Here is a 20,706-nt window from a genome sequence, read left to right as displayed (position 1 = left end):
ATTTTATAGACATTTCCGAAGGTGGCAGGTGCTGTTTACTTATGTGTGATGGGCACACTGTATGTTTATAGCTGCATATAGTCGGGACATTCAGCAGAGTATAATTAGGTTCGTGTAATAAAAAAGTTTGAACTGTTTCTTTTAACTTGATGGTTATGCTTGCAGGAGCAGAACTTGTCACGATGCCATTGACATCAGGAGACTGTGGTGACATTCACATATGTGGCAAATGCCGTGCCACCTTTTCAGACATAGAAAGTTTTTTGGCACACAGGCAACAGGAAGAAGCGTCCCATTGCGTAGAACCTGTGCTTCATGTGACCTCTCACCACAGCCCATCAAGCAGTGTGACTAGAAACTTCATACAGTTCCACTCCCATGTGGTGAGTAGGCATCTTTTAGCGAATCATTGAGCTAGTGAATCACTGTGTATCTTTTGCGAGCCATTTTATAAGCACTTGAAAAACAGTGCAAAATACTTCAAGCAGACTTTTAATGTCTGAGAACTCTCATACTATTTGTGAGTGCCAACAATGCAAGTGACTGAAATGATGTAGCAGAAACTCAGAAGTCAGGAATTAAGGCTACTTTAGTTCAAAACAAAATTACTCTTGTCAATTGCATCTATGGAAAATGTGCAGCATGCAAAAAGTTTCCATAGTGTCACTTCTCATATTATACCTATATTTCTGTGTGAATTTAAAAATATTATCATAAAGGAAACAGCATTGTGCTTGCTGGTGCCTAATATTTCATATGCATCACCATTTCAACTCATGGTCTAACATTTCTTTTAAGAGGGTTCGCAACGAGCGAAACAAGCGAGAGTGCTCCTTCTCACCATGCTTGGAGGAAGAGAGGCAAGCATGCATTCGTGCATGCAGACGTACAGGTTTTTTTGTGGGTGACATGAGCAGACAACAGTATTGATGAAGCTGAGGGACTGCGGATTGCTGAAAGACCTGCAGATAAGAATGAATTGTCTCTCAGAATTTGTGGGGCATTCGTAGCTCATAGCCCTGCCATGTTTGGCTCTGTTGCACATTACGGCATTCTGAACTCGATGCACACATTATTGATGTCCATGTTATAACAAATATGTCACTATATTTCATGTTCTTTTCATTTCTACTGTGATCTAATTGTGCATCCTGGTCATTTGTTGGTCCCGTTAAGCTTTCCTGCAAATATTCTGTCCCATGAACTTTTGTTGCTAGGTGTATAGGTATGTATGTGTGACCCAACACTGAAAGTGTAACCCACCACTATTGGGGGGGAATCTATAACATCTACTCAGCCATAAAAGTCATATAGTATGGAATCTGATGAACAGGCTTTAGGCCAAAAAACCCTCATATCTCACATTAAGGCATTGGCTGTCCCATTCAGAACCTCCAATGTACCACGAGCAAGAAGAATAAGGAAATCAGTAAAATATTGTGTGTGCGTCTGTATACTACTTAAGCTACAGCGTTTAAGCAGCTTGATTTTCATTAACATACTTAGTAGCCAGTTTTAACTGTAAATAAGATAATTACCCATACCGCTAATCTTATTTGCGTTAAAGGGTCCGTTTCACATTGAGGTCCCGTTCTCAGTTCTTCATTTGCTCTCTGTTAAGGTCCCTTTCAAGAACAAGAACTGTCTTACTAGCTTGTATGGCATTATTTCAGGACATCCAGCAAGACCAACCACATGCCTCACAGCCCCGTCAGCATGATATTAGCAAAGAACCAGCTGAGGGGACATTGGAGCTCCATTCTGCTGGGGCTCATGGACCCAGTAACTGGAGGTAATGCCTGAGTAATCATGCATGGTGGCAGTCTAGTACACAAACAAAAAATTTTGGATTTTTCATTAGTAAGCTAGTTAGGGTAGCTAACCATAATGCTGCATTTCGATAGTGCGGAATTTATTGGCTGTATTGTCAAATGGTGAAGCACTGGGCAAATCGTTTCACTGTCAGATGTAGATGAGGTGTTCAGCCTGTCGGGCTCATGTGTTCATAGGAAAATAAAAATGCTACTTGTGTGTCAATGCACTATCTTGCATATAGAAAATTGCTATTGGTGCTCTATTCAGTGTGCCAACACATCTGTCCATAGCATAACAGCTACAGTGTCAGTCTTCTTGGTTAAGTTCCGTTTACAAATTCAGTAACATTTGTATTGACTTTTCTGTGTGTTTCTAGCTTTACCTTTTTTTTTGTTAGTGCCCCTGCAATTCTAGACTAACAACTCATGCACACTTTTCTTGTGCTTTTTTGCTCTTAACGAGGCATCTAATTCATTAACAGTAATGAAAACTGCCAAATCATGCTCTGCTTGGTCCCTCACCACCCTTACAAAATGAACACTATGACATAAAGAGCACAGTACTAGATCTGTCGTACTCCATGATTACTCAAAATGCATGGAAATATTGATGTAATAAACTGAAAAATGTGTGAAAAAGGCAACTGTCAGTTTCAATTTGGGTAGCAATCAGCTTCCATTCCTTTCTTTTGGATTTTTGTCTCTTTTATACTGCTCTTGAATTACATTTGCTCTGATTCAATCTTCCTTTTTCTTCTAGGGTTGTCTGTGCCTTAATATGACAGTAACATTTAATCTTTTCTGTTTTTGCAAACTATATAAAATAAACTTAAAAAGGTATGCACATATCAGACTTGAGAATCGGGGCACTCTCTTTTGACAACTACACAGTAACAGCAAAGGTCTAGCATTTGTGCTTAAAAACAGCAACCGAAAAAGAAGCACTCAAAGCAAAAAGTATGTTAGAATCGTTAATGGAAATAGGTCTATGCGACTTGAAAAATTGGTGAAGTTTGCACTAAGCTGTGCAAGGCTTCAAACAGTGAAACTGTACAACATTGAAGATACATCTGGTTGCTTCTAGATTGTTTCTAGGTGATGCAGATTCAAGGTTACATCTAGGTTGTTGTTAGCTAGGGGATCCTAGTTTGTTTCTACATCGATTCTCAGTGCAGAAAGGTTCAATTTAAACTACTGGCAGCTCACACACACGACACGGTTGTCCAAACTCCAGACAAAAGCTCACAAACCAAGCGTTTTCACCTCTCGTTGATCTACAGGCATGTCATCCTTGTCATAGCCCTTCCATCGCTTCGGGGTCTTCTCACAGCCGTAATTTCCTTTACTGTTCCCTCTATGCAGTTGGGGCCTTTGGCTCACTGCCGTCACTTCCCTATGTTAGAGCTTTTTTGTTGCATGCTCACTATTCATAACAGTTTCATGTGCTTTGTGACAGCATTGCTTTACTCCCATAATTTGTTACATTGTTTACCAACAGCATTTTTTTCACTATTCGTACAAATAATGAAGTAGGGACCATAGCATATGTAATGCTTGTTTAAAGTAGTGTATCCCACATAGCTAAGCCCATTTGGATGCAACCTATGTACAGAGTTTATTTGGAATAATAGTAGTTAAATATTGGGGAAAAGACCAATATGAAGTTACTTCGTGAAATTTTAGGTGCACGTCTCTAGATTGAGTCTTGCAAGTGAACGCAAGGCTGAGACACCCCTTGATTAACCACCTTATGATTGCCTTCAGGTACATTGTTGCCCTTATATTCAAAACCCCTGAGCACGTCCGTGTCATACCAGATGTGCTGCAAGCCCACTAATATAAAGAGATCTAAACTCACGGGGTCCCTTATGCATTCGTTTAAAATGACTCGAAGGCAGAAGCCATCTTCTTTTTCTTCAGTCGCTGTATTCATTGTCCCCCTCCGAAAGCGATATGCACCTAATGTGGCTTCGCGCTACACCTCGAGAATTGGCCCTACCAATAATAGAGGCAGTGCAAAGTGACCATGTCATGTGGTGATATCATGTTAAATTACATTATGTGCTGCCACGATGACATCATAGTGATGACATGATGAAGTCACAAACTTTGGTGACCTGTGACATAGAATTGTGCGCCGCCGCCTGGTTTCCTCACGCTGCTTGGCTCCGTGGCTGAAATTTTCAAAGCGGGCACGCCGCCGCGCCATAAAGGCGGCGTGGCACTGGCGTGCCACAATTCGCTGCTTCTTTTTTTTTTTTTTTTAACACGTCGACGTGGTGAATGCGCTAACGTCGCGCGGTAAAGTCATGCAACACCGTACAATACTGAAGGCTCTGGCCACATCGGTCGTCCCCGCTTTTAACAAAACGACAAAAGTCAGTGTTTTCAGATCACAGTGTTCTCTGTGATCAGCAAGCACACTGCTGATGCCAACTGAGAAGGCCACAGTTCCAGCTCTAATTTCATAACACAAAACTTAGAGTGGAATCTGGAGTGAGTGTCTACACGAGTAGAAGAGCTTGTTGTTGGGCTAGTTGGTAGATCATTCCAAAAAATTAATTTGAGCGCAAATACACCACACATTCACACACGCACACACATACATACACAGCGCTGTGCGTGTTTGATGCATGGGTGTGTGTATGTGTGAGTGTGTGAATTCGTTGTGTGTTTGCACTAAAAAAATTGGCCCCGAATTTGCACGTTACACTGCATATGTCGTCAAAAGACAATAGTCTTGCGTCTGGAGAGAGTGAACAAGTTGTTTATTTGATGTTCTGTGCAAAAAAATTGGCGAACGGTATTCTGGAGGCGCTGCGTTAGTGCCTCGAGCATGTAGCAGAGGCAAACGAGCGCATCGAAGCACGTTAGACATGAGCGCCATCTGGCAGTTCGAAAACGAAGGAAGGCGCGCGCGCCCGCGAGAAAGATGCGTGCTTCTCTCGGAGGTGATAAGGCGTAGAACGCAAAGTGACGGGCAGGTGCCACTACCGTGTCGTCTTAGCAAAGCGTTGGAAGCACTTACCTTTTTGAGCATCGCGTTGCACTGCCAGCGCAGCGTGATAAACACTACGGTCCTTAGAATTACTTGTGTGTGCCTTCTCTAGTATAAAGGCACACATACAAAACATTGACGTGTTGTTGTGGTTCCCCATATATGCGCAATAATTGCTTTTTAATTGACAATCCCACAAATATGAACGCTGAAGCTTGAGCAATATTGGTGGGCGCTGCGGATGGGGTTGGCCGTTTGGCGTCCTTTGAGGTATCGGTAAGAGCAGACAGACAAATGTACAGACAGACAGACCAAAATTTTTCCGTCGAAGGTCCCCAAGAAAGACTATCGTCTTTAATAATTTTTTGAAATATCTGCTTGGGGCACGCGAAGCTGATTAAGCGGCGCTTCGACCACCGTGGCTTAAAATCGAGAAACCCAGCCTCCAAAAAACACATGACGACTACAAGCCCCAACGTGAGGGATTGTCTTATTTGTTCGCTTGTGTATGTGTTTTATGAACACTGGGTTCCTATAGATTCCAAGGTATGCACGAACAGGCTAGACACCAGACTCTCCAACCACAATGGGATTGATGGAAAGTAGAAGCTATGTATCTGCTTCGGGTGGATTTCGTTCTTGGCATTCGCGGCGCTTGTTCATCGAGAATAAAACGAAATGACATGAACTTATTCTCAATAAAGACTTGCTTCATTCTTCCAAATATAAAGCTGATTGCAGGAACCCTACGTGACCTCAATATTGACCCAAACCCAGGACAAATTCAATCGAACTGAGGTATTATACACTGCTAGGAATTCTTCTTGACATTTGCTGCTAGCAAATAATGAAGAAATTTTTCAAAATGAAAAATATAAACATGCGTTTAGAACACAAAAGTGCATAATAAATTTACTGTATAGAACAGTAAATAATAAACACATATTTATTTACCAACGGCAGGCACGTGTGCTCATGCGCAGAAAGCCCCGCCGCGGTGATCTAGTGGCTAAGGTACTCGGCTGCTGACCCGCAGGTCGCGGGTTCAAATCCCGGCTGCGGCGGCTGCATTTCCGATGGAGGCGGAAATGTCGTAGGCCTGTGTGCTCAGATTTGGGTGCACGTTAAAGAACCCAGGTGGTCAAAATTTTCGGAGCCCTCCACTACGGCATCTCTCATTATCATATACCCGCAGGGGCGCATGCGCAAGTAGGCGTTTGGTGTGTAGCGACACCACGGACCCGAGCTAACGGGGGGGTTTCGGCTCCCTCCCACGCCTAGCCGTGCGTGGCTGAGCCGTGTCCGGGGAAAAGGGGATTCTGGGGGTTCAACCGACGCTGGGTGATTGGACCTTTAAGGCCCCCCGGCAGAGGCAACACACCCCTTTGGCCCCGGCTTCACGTAGACGGCACCTCTGGGCTGACCCACCCAGGGGAAATCGGCAGTCGCCTTTTCCTATCTCTCTCTCCCTACATCTTCGTCTTTTGTTCTCACTTTACATCTTTCCTGTCTTCTCCTCACTTCATTTTACTTCCAATTTTTCCTGGCGGCAAGGGTTAACCTGGTGTAAATATCCAAACTTGGGTAGATATATTAGGTTATGGCAGTGGCGTACTACTGGCGTTGTGCAGACATGTTTACATGTACTGCCACGTCCCCTTGTTGGGCTCCGTGGTGGGTGGTAGGCGCCACTACTGAAGGAACTGCACTTTTCTATGGGATCACGAAACCCCTTATTCATTGATCGCCCCTTCAAAAGGTGGCACACCGAAGCAAATGTAATGGCGATTTCGAAAAAACAAGACCATTTCCCTAAGTACCACGTTATTCATTGCGAAAACTCGGACAAAAAAGCTCGCAACATCTCCCCATTCCTCGTGTCCAGGTGCCTAACCGAGACTATCGGAACTGGCTATAAGGCTACAAAGATGGCAAGCGGAGACTTGCTGGTAGAAGTTAAAGACAAGACACAGTTTCAGAAACTAGAAAAATTAGTAGCATTTGGGGACAAGCCCGTAACCGTCTCTGCGCACCGAACGATGAACACTGTCAAAGGCGTTGTGTCAGACGATGACCTAAAAGACCTAACAAATGATGAGCTTCTGGTTGGCTGAAAGGACGAAAATGTCATTCACGTACAGCGTATCGTAGTGAGAAGAGAAAACAAAGAAACTCCAACCAAGCACATAATTGTGACCATTGGGTGCTCCACACTACCGCAAGAATTAGTTACCGGCTACCTAAAACTGTCTGTGAGACCCTACATTCCGAATCCGCGGCGTTGCTTCAAGTGCCAAAGATTCGGAAATGCTTCTCAGAGTTGCCGTGGGCAGCTTACCTGTGCACGGTGTGGTATCACAGGCCACTCTGCAGATGATGACTGCAAGGCCGAACCCCACTGTGCGAACTGCGATGGAGAACACGCGGCGTATTCTAGATCCTGCACAGCATGGAAAAAAGAAAAAGAAATTATTACCATAAAAGTCACCCACAACATCAGTTTCCGCGAAGCAAGGCATCGGGTCTCCCCTTTCTATGCAACAAAATCATTTGCTGAAGTGGTGCAGCAGGGGGCAGCACCACGACAGCATCAGGTGGCCGCCCAGGCTACACACAGCGTGCTGGAGCGACCGCCGCTTGCCCCTACTGCGGGAGCAGCCAAGGCTGCTCCGGCCTCACTCAACAAGGCCCCACCACGGGCGTCGACATGCATTGGCGGCACGAGCCAGGGCAACGGGCAGACTGCGGGAACCCGTCGACGTCCGGTGTAGAGGGTTTGAAGGCTTCGTATCTTGAGCCGAAGCCCACAATGCCCAGGGATCGCTCAGCAGAGCGATGGTCCAACGCTTCTCATGAGGCTATGGATACAACCGCCAGTCAAACGGCGCCTGCAATGCCGAAGGAGCGGCGAGTTTCTCTCGACCGCTCCAAAAAAGACAAAAGACAAATTACAGGGCCTCCAAAAAGCCCTGTAAAATAAGTTTCGTTTTCCATAACCTGAAAGGTTATGGTACCATTCTGTTTTGACTTTAGTATCACACACATGTCACCAAGGTTTTATTGCTAACTAATCAATTCTTACTCCACTTTTCCGCTCAAGTTCACTGCCCAAAATGACTTTTCTTCTCCATTGGAATTGTAGAGGACTCATTCACAACATCGGTGACATAAAAGATTTGCTAAGTAGTCTCTCTCCAATGGCTATGTGCTTACAGGAGACCAATCTGGGAGAAAAACACACCAACTTTCTCAGAGGTTTTACCGTAGTACGGCGCGATCGCGTCCATGCTAGCCGGTTGTCCGTGGCGTGGCTATTGTCGTCAAAAGTGGAATTGCAGTGAGAGAGATCACCATCAACAGTCACATCGAGGCCGTGGCCGTCACCATTCTAGCTCACAAAACTATCACCATATGTTCCATTTATATCCCCCCACACACGCATTTTTCAATTAAAGATATAGAGCATATTTTGGACCAACTGCCTGAACCGTTTGTTATTGCAGGGGATTTTAATGCGCACGGAATGCTTTGGGGAAGCAGTACAACTGACACCAGAGGACAAACCCTCGAAGATTTTATTCTGAACAATGACGTATGTCTTTTAAATACTGGTAGCGTCACCTACTGCTCCCCAAGCACAGGAGCCACTCGCTGCTTAGATCTAGCGCTGTGCTCACCTTCGCTTTTTTGCGACCTAAAGTGGAGCGTGATAGACAATGTCTACGGCAGTGACCATATGCCTGCTCTCATAAAATTAACACAAACCCTCCCCACCACTCAATCCCGACCACCACGTTGGAAACTACATCTGGCAGACTGGCCACTGTTCACTGAAAAAGCTGCCTTAGAAAAAGAGATGCTTGATGGCCTAAGCATAGAGGAAATGAACGAGACAGTCACCGCCTGCATCTTGCGGCAGCCGAGCAAACTATACCACAATCCTCCGGCATTATAAAGAAAAAACTTAAACCCTGGTGGACAAAAGAGTGCACACAAGCTAAAAAAATGCAACACAAGGAGTGGGGCATTTTTCGTAAACATCCTACAGGAGAGAACCTCCTAGCATTTAAAAAGGCGAGAGCAAAGGCAAGATTTATTCGCAGGCAGGCTGAAAAACTCTCGTGGAAAAAGTACATTTCATCTATTAACAGCTCCATCACATCTAAAAGAATGTGAGATCAGGTGCACAAGTTGAACGGCAACTACAGTTCATATACCATCCCCATTCTCTCAACCCCTGGCATCCAGGCAACTTTAGGCGAACAGGCAGACCTACTAGCGCAGCACTTTTGCGCTATTTCGAGCTCAGCAAACTATTCGGCAGCTTTCCTAAAACATAAACAATCTACAGAAAAACAAAAGCTTCCTATTACAGGTTATCATGACAGATCATACAACTCCCCCTTAACCCTGCAGGAAATTAACAGAGTGCTTTCTCAAGGTTAAAAAACAGCACCTGGCCCAGACAAAATACATTACCAAATGCTCGCCCATTTGTCCCAGGAAGCAGTAAAGGCATTGCTGCACTTCTTTAACGCTATTTGGATCACTGGCAGAATGCCAACAGAGTGGAAAAAAGTCATTATAATTCCATTTCTCAAAGCCGAAAAAACCCTACATCACCAACAAGCTACAGGGCCATAGCACTTACAAATTGTATGGCGAAATCCTTCGAAAGCGTTATTAATATTAGGCTAACATACATCCTAGAAACCGATAACTTGATAGATGTCCACCAATGTGGTTACAAGAAAGGATGTTCCACCACCGATCACCTCGTTCCCCTTGAACATACAGTACAAGAAGCTTTCCTGTACAAGCAGCACTGCTTAGCAGTATTTTTCGATCTTGAAAAGGCATACGACACAACGTGGAAGTACGGTATCTTACGAGACCTGGCAGATCTTGGAATTCGCGGAAGGATGCTCAACTGCTTGTCCGACTTCCTATCGAACCGAACTTTTCAGGTTCGTTTGGGTACCACACTTTCAGAAACTTTTACTCAAGAGAACGGTGTGCCTCAGGGCTGTGTCTTAAGCACAACTCTCTTTGTCGTCAAAATGAACTCTGTGAACCAGGTCATACCATCTACTTTTATGCACTCACTATATGTGGATGATCTCCAAATAGCGTGCCGGTCATCTGACATGGCGACGTGGGAGCGACAGATTCAAATAGCACTAAACAAGCTAACACAATGAGCTAACAAAAATGGCTTCCGGTTTTCTGAGGAAAAGACGGTTGCTGTAGCCTTCTCCCAGAAACGAGGCTTACAACCAGACCCCGTACTCAAAATAAACAAAACAGTATTGCCAATAAAACAAGAACAGAAGTTTCTGGGGGTCGTATTTGATAAGAAGCTCAATTTTCTTCCACACAGTAATAATCTCAAGGTGAAATCCAACAGCGCCCTCATTGTCTTCAAAGTCTTGTCCAAAAAGCACTGGGGTTCCGACCGTAAGTGCCTCCTGCTCATCTACCGCTCTTTAGTACGCAGCAAATTAGACTACGGTAGTATAATCTACGGTTCAGCAAGAGACTCGTACCTTCAGTTCCTAGACCCTGTCCATAACAAAGGGTTACGCCTCGCAACAGGTGCCTATCGAACCTCACCTATTTCGAGCTTATACGCCGAAAGTAACGAACCATCCTTGGAATATAGGAGAACGAAACTAATGCTCACGTATGTCCTTAGAGTTCATTCTTCACCAGATCATATATGCCACAGTATTGTCACACGCTGTGACCTACGACAACACTACGCCAACAAACCAAACGTAATTAAGCCGCTAATACTAAGATTTGAAGAAAAATTTCACGCCCTGAATATTCCTAACGAAGCACTCTCCATCGCCAGAAGGCCACCCAGTTTGGCCCCATGGAGCGATTTCTCCAAATTCTTGGATTTTTCACTCACGCATATAAAAAAAAAAAACACCCCACGTGAACATATACTACAAGAATTCCTTACATTACAACAAACGTACAACACTTACAAAGAATTTTATACTGATGGTTCGAAGACATCTGCTTATGTCGGAAGCAGTGTGGTAGGAGCAACACACGAGCAAATAACTAGACTACCGCAGTTTGTATCCATCTACACCGCTGAGTGCTATGCGTTATGGATGGCAGTACGATACATTATAAGCTCAAAACATAAAAAAGCTGTAATATTTACAGACTCGTTAAGCGCACTGAAAAGTCTCAATTATAAATCTCAGTATGAGCCATTCATAGGCGATATTTTAAACATGCTATCCCACACACCTGATGACCACACCATACGCCTCTGTTGGGTCCCGAGTCATGTCGGGATCCCAGGCAATGAAAGGGCAGCAACTAGCTGCAACAGCAAAAGAGAAACCAACATACCTGCCAGAGATGGGATTCAAGCTGTTCGCCGGGCCACCACCTGTCACTGGCAGCAGGAATGGAAATCACAACAAAACAACAAACTTCACCTAATTAAACCTGTTCTTGGTAAATGGAAGACCTGTCTTCATCAAGCACGTTTTATCGAAGTAGTTATATGTCGACTACGAATAGGTCATACGCACATCACACATAATTATCTATTGGCAGGCGAAGAAGCCCCAGCATGCGATAAGTGTCAGGAGCAACTAACTGTAATGCACATTTTAATAGCTTGCCCACATATGGAAACATTAAGAGAAAAACATTTCTGTATGTTTTACAGGTTAAATATTCCCTTTTATCCAATGCTACTCTTGGGCGATGACGCCCTAATACCCATAGCTGATGTGATCAGCTTTTTAAATGAAGCACAACTTCTGAACAAGGTCTAACTATACTAAACTATGCTACCGCTAGACATGGCAAAACTTGACTGATGTGACTCGTAGCACAGCCTCTTCGGAGAAGCATCTGCTGCAGCTGGAATTTACAACGAGGCACTTGCCTCCCTGCCCTTAGGTATAAGGACACGGGTATGGTATTAGTGCTATGTAAAAGCCGTTACGGTTTAACATAACCTCATGCACCAACCATACACATTGACCACCCCGAGCATCACTCACATAATCTTAGAAGAGATATATACTTCACGCGTTTATGGAGCCAATCCTTTTAGGCCTTTATACAGCCACGCTTCACCGCTCATCATATCCCATATGTCATCGCCGTTAAGACATTTCAGAGTCATTGTCATAGCCCTGCTCGCTGTAAGTATTCTCACCATGAGTCTGGCGCAGCATAGCCTTAGTTGCTCTTGCGCCACGAAACCCAACATAACTAACTCTCATTATCATATGGTGGTTTTGGGACGTTAAACCGCACAAAATCAATCAATCATGCGCAGAAAGGTCTTGAAAGCAGTGGTTTGTATACAACAGATCTCTTACTCTGCTGTAAAGACCATTCAGTGCAAAGTAGAAGAGATCTTAACGTTGGGAGGTTCATTGAGGAGCGTTTACGTTGCTTCATCGTCGTTTTTCAGCCACATTGAGTGCGTCTAGGGAAGAGAGAATTGTACAGACAATAAAATGAAATCTATGCAGTTCCCTTGATAAATTTGGGATTATATATTAATGGGGATCGTTACGTAAACGACACTTTGCCAAAACTATCAAATACCAAACATAAATATGCAACATTGCCTTAACCAGGAAAGCTAGCATGCTCCTGCCACTTTCAAGAAAATACTGTTCCTTGCGCCACTCGCCGACAAACACATATACGCATGCCTGTGAACACTGTAGGCCGGGTGAAGCTGCTGCGCGCAGAACCAAATTGAAACTGAGAACACCCATAGGCAGTTCGCTAGCTAACGCAATTCGATCCTAACTGTGTACTTCCCATCATAGTTGAACGACCGCACCGCCCAATTTTTCTCAAGGTTATTGTACGAATCTGTATAAGCTTCTGCAAGCGAAAGGAGCAAAAAAAAAATCACCGACGTACCACACAAAGACCGATTTACGAGCTACACAGAATACATGCAACACTACGGAAAAGCAAGGGGCGTCTTTCCCGCACCTCACCTAAGTCTGAACAGGCAAGAAGCATCGAAATACTGACAGCTACAGACGAAATGCTACTTCACTTAAACCCTGTGCACCTCCACAGGAGCTACCCGCACTTATACCCGGACAATTAACGTAAGCTATGTGTTACAGAAAAGGCATCTTACAAACATAATTATGGGAATGCCCCAACTTATCAACAAGTTCTCCTGAGACGCTCCGGGAGTAGTGGCGGCTTGTGCTGCTCAGCTCGGAAGTTCAAGACCAAAAATAGGCTATCCAGCAGGCTAGGGAGGCTGTACGGAGACAAGGTCTCCCAGTACCTCCTTGTGCGGTCAGCCCGGACCACAAACATGCCGGATACGGAAAGAAAGTTTATTCATCAAGCACTCTGTACAAATGGTTAACCAGCGAAAGCTAAAACGTGTGGTCCCGGTATTCAGCAGTGGGTTTAACCTGACGCTGTACTGAAGCCTTTTGCAAATATTGGTTACATGTTCGTGCTTCTTAATGAGATTAGACACATATTTCGCTTGGTCTACTCCAGTGTTTTTTTGACGTGCTTCATGTTGTGCCTCACATTATCACAGTCATGGAAGAGTGTAATTAGCAAATAAATGATCTTGGGTTGCATTAATCGTATTGGTTGTTCTCGAACCATAGGTGGTGTGGAGGTGTTGAGAGTTCTATATTTTTTTGTTGCATTAAACACTATCTTTCGCATATCATGGTATCCTTTAAACGACATTGTTTTTTCTACTGCTTCTATACGAGTCTTTCATCACTTTATTGGGCAGATAAATATGTATGCAGGTTTGTATGCTTTATTCCATCGGCATCTACTCATTCATGGAAATAAGTAAGTGCATAACTAAAGAAAACGAACCAAGTGTCATTGTGTCAAATTCTTTGAGCAAACGCATTCTATGCCCCCACCTCCACCCCCCCCCCCCCCAAAAAAACTGATGCCTTCGATCCTGAGTTCAATTGAGCAATGTAGGCAGATTGTACATTATTCCTTGGTAATGTGTGTGTGTGTGTGTGTGTGTGTGTGTTTGTGTGTGTGTGTGTGTGTGTGTGTGCGCGCGCGCGCGCGCGCGCCATGGTAACTTGCTGTGGGGTAACTGTGGGATTAAGCAATTAGATGTGCTTGAACATGAGCCACGTTCTTGCTGAAAGTCAGATAAATACACGAGAGGGGACATGCGAATCTTCCTCTCATTTGAGTGCAGCACTTCACACGAAATCTTGCGCTATTGTTCTCGTCACCGGGCAGCTATATCCGTTGTTACTGGTCCTTTGGACAGAATTCACTCGGTTATAGCGACTTCCCGTCACTTTAGCGCCCGGTCACATGTTGCTGCATTTCGACGCTCTTTTTTTGCACCTTATTTTTCAGTACTGAGTATGTGCGTGGTAGTCAAGGCAAAAGGTATTCACAACTGCTCATAACATCGCTAGGACAATATCCACTTTATAAGAAACTCAGGCACAGACATTGCTAGGTCCAATCCACCTTTTCCCGATGCGGCAGCGCATGCTGCCTTCCCTAGCGGGAAGCTCGCGAGGTGCTTCTTTATGTCGGATACTTCCATCTTGGAGATGGCGGTTTTCGTGGCCTTTATCAAATTCCTGCAAAAAAAGGGCAAGGGGCAGCACAGGAAAATGAAGGCGGCTTCCACCGTCATACTCCAGAGCCACGAAACACCACCGGCGCGCTGCATAGTATCGAAGCAGAATCTAGCAATACAGAGCTTTGCTCAACGAGACAGTCCATATTTTCATGGCATTGGTAAATTTCTTTTCATTTTTCTCAATTAGAACAACTCTTTGCTTGCTCTTTTCTCCTCACTCTAAAATATACCCCCCCGCCCTATTCCGCACCGCGCCACCGCGGATCCGATGAGCCCCGCGTCGGTCTCGCGCCGCCGCCGAAGGTGAAAACATTGGCGTGCCGTTGCCGGCAATTTCAATGCCAGCGCACAGGTCTACTGTGACATTATGGTGGCATCATCACATAATGATAATTCTCACATAACTTGTATTAATGCTGCCAATGCGGGATGGTGACATCCAGTTTTCGGATTTGATGAAAACTTTGGCCTTGATAATTAAATTTATTTTCTAAGTTCATGTACTGTGTATTGAATACAGCATATACCCTTCGAAAGTCATTCACAGTGGAGTAGTTCTTATCTTTTATATAAGGTGTCTCTTATGAGCAGGGCATGTTGTAGGCCCGTGTGCTCAGATTTGGGTGCACGTTAAAGAACCCAAGGTGGTCTAAATTTCCGGAGCCCTCCACTACGGCGTCTCTCATAATCATATAGTAGTTTTGGGACGTTAAACCCCACATATCAATCAATCTTATGAGCAGGGTGCTACATTTGCATTTCCGTATGAACCCCCCCCCCCCCCTCCATCTTTATTCAGGCACACTGGTGTTTCTTATACACAACTGTCTGTTGCATTGGTGTCTCTAATGAAGGGCTTCAATGGTAATGCTTCAGTTACGAGTAGTCTAAGGGTTACATTTAAAAATTAATGCTTGAAGGGGGATTAAGACACTCTGACAGCCCTAGCCCTGTGCTTTCTGCATTCAGGTCTGCCAAGGAAACCTGCCCTGCTGCTGTTCCACAGCCTGCTACATTGTCCACAGATGTTCCTTGGACAGTACAGACCACAGTGGACAGTACTTGCATTTCCAGTGCTGCTGCCTGTCATGCTAATGCTGCAGCAGCTGTTGTGAGCACACCTCTTACTGGCCAAACTGAAAGTATGTTATAACATTTTTGATAACAGATTGTGTTATCTTAGCACTGTCACTGAGGCATGCTTTCTTGAGGTCTTGTTTTACATGCAGAGTGACCCACCTGTCGGCCATTCGGTATATCCCCCAGTTGCATGCGCCGTGACCCATATGTGGGGTCACACACCTATGCCTCTTTCTTTTGTGCCAAAGAGATGGCGCTGCCACCTTTTCGGCTCACATTTATAATGTTTATTGGAACGGTCTAAACATATTTTACATCTTTTTTGTGGGAACTTATGTTGATGACATGCTTGCCACCAGAAAATGCAAAGAATCAGTTCCTGTGATACATATCTGTGTTACATGACAAGATTAAAGTTAAAATTTAGTAGAAACATTAACCAAGTTTTATCATGAGCCGACATTCTTTACAGAAACCCAATCTTCAGAATGAAATAATCACACTAGCCGCTGGCTTTTTTGCTAGATGCTGAATGTTGTGGGCAAGATACTAGTGGGTCCTGAAGGCTGCTGCATCAGTTACAGGCCCATTGCTTCAGATGGTTTGAAGGCAGGCCAGAGAAGCTGGCAGCCAGTTGCATAGCCAAGAATATTTTTGAGCGGAGGAGTTTAATCATACTTTATGTACATTTGTGCATGCATTTTCATGTGTGCGTGTGTGTATATACACAGGCAATATTGGAAATGGGGGAGAAGAGGGTGTTTGAGGCCATTAAACAAAGGACCTTGGCAATAAGATGAGATGTCAAGTTTTGTTTTTGGCAGCCTTTCATGAAGCAATACTGTAGGGGTCACTCCTATTGTGGCATGTGATGTACACCGGTAAGTGGCGAGATAATCCCATACAGTGGTTAAGAGTGAACGCTGTCCTAGGGACATCTTAAATGTGCGGTTGAACCGCTTGATCTGTCTATTTGGCTGTGAAAAATAAACATATGAAATTGGTCTTTGGGGCACCGGCGACTCCGGAGGAAGATGCTGAGGCAGGAGGAAGGTGAACTTAACAGAGCGTTTATTTACATTCTGTACATGGCGAGCTCTTTTGAATGAGCTGGGTGGCTCGTTATGAAGAGTAGTATGTTTTCCCCACATCCCTAGAATGAGGAAACGGTGCAGATTGCATTGTCCAATCACATGTCATATACAACTTGCGAGGGGGATGCCTACACTCGCCCAGGCAAATGTCACCTATTGCGGCATGGTTACTGCACTGCAATTGGGCACCAACAGGGCTCCTTCATATCGTGTGAGTGCCGCTGGGGGAGGGGTCCCACGCTCAGACGACAAGGTGCATCAAAAAGGGCCGCCACCACTAAGCTAAAAAGGGTCCACCGAACTGCTTGCTCAATTAGCAGGGCGAGTTGTCATCGGGGCTGATGCCGCTGTCTCTTTCAAGGAAGATGCTGCATCTGCGGAAACCTTTGTAATTGTCTCGAAGAACTGTTCATGGCATCTGACGGCATGGTGCCTCACTTTTCGACTAGTGAGGACAGTACACGGCAGAAATTAGGCCGTCAGCCCTTCGGTGACTTAGTTCACGAAGAAAGAACGCTGCTCCCTCATTGACCCAGGCGCTTAGTTCACGAAGAAAGAACGCTGCTCCCTCGTTGACCCAGGCGCCGGTTGTAACAGTGTACACAATCATGTCTACCTTTCCCTGGCAGTGGCAGTGGTGAAACACTGCAAGGTGTCACCTTGTGGCCCAAGAACTCAAGCTCTTGAATTCCAAACACACTTTTAATGTTCAGCTTCAGACCTGCTGCGTCTTTAATATGCTGTAACACTGTCTCTAGGTTCTTCAGGTGTTCTTCAGCTGATTTACCAAAAACAATGACATCATCAATGTTTAAAAGTTCACCAGCATAATTGAGAAGAATTAGAGATTTTAGAAGAATTAGAAAAGCAGGCGTAAACCAAAAGTCGTCTTTTGGAATACACTCAAACCTCATTATAACAAAGTTGCATCTTACAAGAAATAAGTTCGTTATATCCAAAATGTGTTAGAAATGTTTTTTCTAACACTGCATATATTGCGAGACTATATTTGTTCACTTTATCCTAATAATTAATTTTCTATATCTGTGTTCATTATATCAAGGTTTGATTGTAACCTAAAAGCATTACACGAGAAACAGGAAGAAGGGAAATCCTGGCCAAACACCTTCCCTGAAAGAATGGAAACAGAAGAGCCAGAATCGACTAACTCTTTTTTTCAAAGTGATTTTCCTGACTTGAACGTTAATGTGAATTCCAAATTCGAGAGGCTGTTGAACCACAGAAACCTGTACAGTTTTTTCCGACAACAGCCTATCAACTGAAACTTCGTGGGCAGTTAGTTGTTTGGGACTATTCCTGGCTGCTAACATTTTGAATATGGACACAAAAGAAGCATTTTTTTTCTTTAGCTGGGTAGCATTGTTATGAAGCGTGATGCTGGCTAAAACTGCATCTGAAGCAATGGAAAGAATTCATGGGTTGCAGCAAATTTGATAAACGACACTCTTAAAATGGGAACGGCTCCCATGCATAGCTGCCTTATCACAATGATGGAAAGTGTGAGCACACACTGTGAATTCGGAGACGGCAGTGCAAAAAAGTGACACTTTTCGGGATCATGCACACTGGGCATAGCTGTGGTTTCTTTCTCTGCCTTTTCTGCTGTCTGTAAAACACAGGGTGTTGAAAATACCTTGACCTCAGGGTCCCAAAAAATGCAGAAAAGCCTTGCATCACTCTGAGGAGAACTTTGAAGTGCCAAATGCCAGCAGGGCGGCCTTAAACGTGTTGTGACATCAGAGCCATGACTGCACGAGACAATCTTGCATTATGAGGAACAGCATTCGTGGAGCGATGCTGGCCAAGCCTATTGGGTAAGCGTGGATAGGTATCTCCTGGGAACTCATCGTCATTATAATGAAGTGATATTACTTGCACACGCCGGTTGCGTGTTGCATGGTGTCCTCTTTAATAGATGTTCCACAAATATATCTAAGCACAGGGACACAGTGTTGCCAACCTATACACTGAAAGCAAACTTGAAGTAACTATAAGCAAGATACAACAATTAGTAAAATTGGTAACACCTTCACTCATGCTTGATAGTGACTATGATATCATGCCTATTCCTGATGACCTCTGGGTGCACAACATCACTGTGTGACATTCCATTGTAGCCATAGTCTCTAGCCTGATATATCTCCCAATTATCAATTTCAGTTTCTGAAAGCAAGTGCTACCTCAGGGCATCTCAATTGCCGTACTGCAGTCCTTAACAGGTGATCATGTCATCACGTTTGTGGCAGTCTAATGCTCAAATTTTTCATGTCAGCTGAAACATGCTGCATGCTTTGACACCACATTATGCCCCATGATCACCCTGTACCTCAAACCTTAGCAATCAGCCACACTTTGTTGCCTTTTGACCTCCTACCGTGACATATTCAATACTCTACCACTAGACCGTACTTCACTTAGAAAGTACTGCATAAACATTAGGGGTGCAGTTCTGATTCACTGCATACCATATTATAATTGGCTCCAGAGCATAAGGTTATTCAAAATTAAGTGCACAAGATGCTAGCAAAAGGTGTTATTGAGAACTCATCGAACTCTTGAGCATCACCCATTGTGCTTGTTAAATAGAAAAATGACGTGTGGCATTTCTGCATTTATTACCATCATGTAAACCTAGTTACAAATGAAGACGTTTACGCTTTACCTTGAATTGATAAAGCTGTTGATTGTCTCCACAGTGCATGATACTTTTCATCAGTATACCTTCACTCTGATTATTGGCAGATTGCTGGGGATGAAAAAGACCAAGAAAAGACTGTGTTCATCACTCCTGATGACCTGTACCAATTCAAGGTTATGTCATTTGGTCTATGCAAAACTCCGGCCATGTTCACGAGTATGATGGATTCTATAATAAATCATCATCATCATCATCATCAGCCTGACTTGTCCACTGCAGGACAAAGGCCTCTCCCATGTTCCGCCAGTTAACCCGGTCCTGTGCTTGCTTCTGCCAATTTATACCCGTAAACTTCTTAATCTGATCTGCCCACCTAACCTTCTGTCTCCCCCTAACCCGTTTCCCTTCTCTGGGAATCCAGTTAGTTACCCTTAATGACCAGCGGTTGTCCTGTCTACGTGCTACATGCCTGGCCCATGTCCATTTCCTCTTCTTTATTTCAACTATGATATCCTTAACTCCCGTTTGTCTCCTAATCCACTCTGCTCTCTTGTCTCTTAAGGTTACACCTACCATTTTTCTTTCCATTGCTCGCTGCGTCGTCCTCAATTTAAGCTGAACCCTCTTTGTAAGTCTCCAGGTTTCTGCTCCGTAGCTAAGTACTGGAAAGATACAGCTGTTCTATACCTTCCTCTTGAGGGATAGGGGCAATCTACCTGTCATAATTTGAGAGTGCTTGCCGAATGTGCTCCACCCCATTCTTATTCTTCTAGTTACTTCAATCTCGTGGTTCGGCTTTGCGGTTATTACCTGCCCTAAGTAGACATAGTCTTTTACAACTTCAAGTGCACTATTACCTATCTCAAAGCGCTGCTCCTTTCCGAGGTTGTTGTACATTATTTTCGTTTTCTGCAAATTAATTTTAAGACCCACCTTTCTGCTCTCCTTGTCTAACTCCGTAATCATGAGTTGCAATTCGTCCCCTGAGTTACTCAGCAATGCAATGTCATCGGCGAAGCGCAGGTTACTAAGGTATTCTCCATTAACTCTTATCCCTAACTGTTCCCATTCTAGGCTTCTGAAAACCTCCTGTAAGCACGCGGTAAATAGCATTGGGGAGATTGTGTACCCCTGCCTTACACCCTTCTTGATTGGTATTCTGTTGCTTTCTTTAAGAAGCACTATGGTAGCTGTTGATCCCCAGTAGATTTCTTCCAGAATGTTTATATACTTCATCTACGCCCTGATTCCACAGTGTCTGCATGACGTCTGATATTTCTACTGAACCAAACGCCTTCTCGTAATCTATGAATGCTATGTATAGTGGTTGGTTATACTCTGAGCATTTCTCTATTACCTGATTGATAGTATCAATGTGGTCAATTGTTGAGTAGCCTGTTCGAAATCCTGCTTGTTCCTTTGGTTGATTGAATTCTAATATT

At 44.2% G+C, this 20,706-nt stretch overlaps 3 protein-coding genes across 3 annotated transcripts in view; 1 reads left to right on the top strand and 2 right to left on the bottom strand.

The window, feature by feature from the left end:
- Positions 1–7,695, bottom strand: part of LOC119177155 (solute carrier family 66 member 2) — a 59,246-nt gene extending 51,551 nt beyond the window's left edge. The window contains exon 1 of the mRNA XM_075878232.1: positions 7,151–7,695. The gene's annotated coding sequence lies outside the window, so the exon portion shown is untranslated. The remainder of the gene's footprint in view (positions 1–7,150) is intronic.
- The window catches only part of LOC119177156 (uncharacterized), an 83,459-nt gene that overhangs the window by 1,198 nt on the left and 61,555 nt on the right, over positions 1–20,706 (top strand). The window contains exons 2-4 of the mRNA XM_037428556.2: positions 166–383; positions 1,674–1,792; positions 15,401–15,573. Of these exons, the coding sequence (XP_037284453.2) occupies positions 166–383; positions 1,674–1,792; positions 15,401–15,573 (510 nt within the window). The remainder of the gene's footprint in view (positions 1–165; positions 384–1,673; positions 1,793–15,400; positions 15,574–20,706) is intronic.
- LOC142775872 (uncharacterized) overlaps positions 11,005–20,706 on the bottom strand; it is a 37,135-nt gene continuing 27,433 nt past the window's right edge. Inside the window, exon 6 of the mRNA XM_075878230.1 lies at positions 11,005–11,233. Within this exon, the coding sequence (XP_075734345.1) occupies positions 11,155–11,233 (79 nt within the window). The 3' untranslated portion in view covers positions 11,005–11,154. The remainder of the gene's footprint in view (positions 11,234–20,706) is intronic.

This window comes from Rhipicephalus microplus, chromosome X (genome assembly GCF_043290135.1).
Source record: "Rhipicephalus microplus isolate Deutch F79 chromosome X, USDA_Rmic, whole genome shotgun sequence".
NCBI lineage: Eukaryota > Metazoa > Arthropoda > Arachnida > Ixodida > Ixodidae > Rhipicephalus > Rhipicephalus microplus.
The sequence above is the reverse complement of the archived record's forward strand: the minus strand, read 5'-3'. Positions and strand labels throughout refer to the sequence as shown.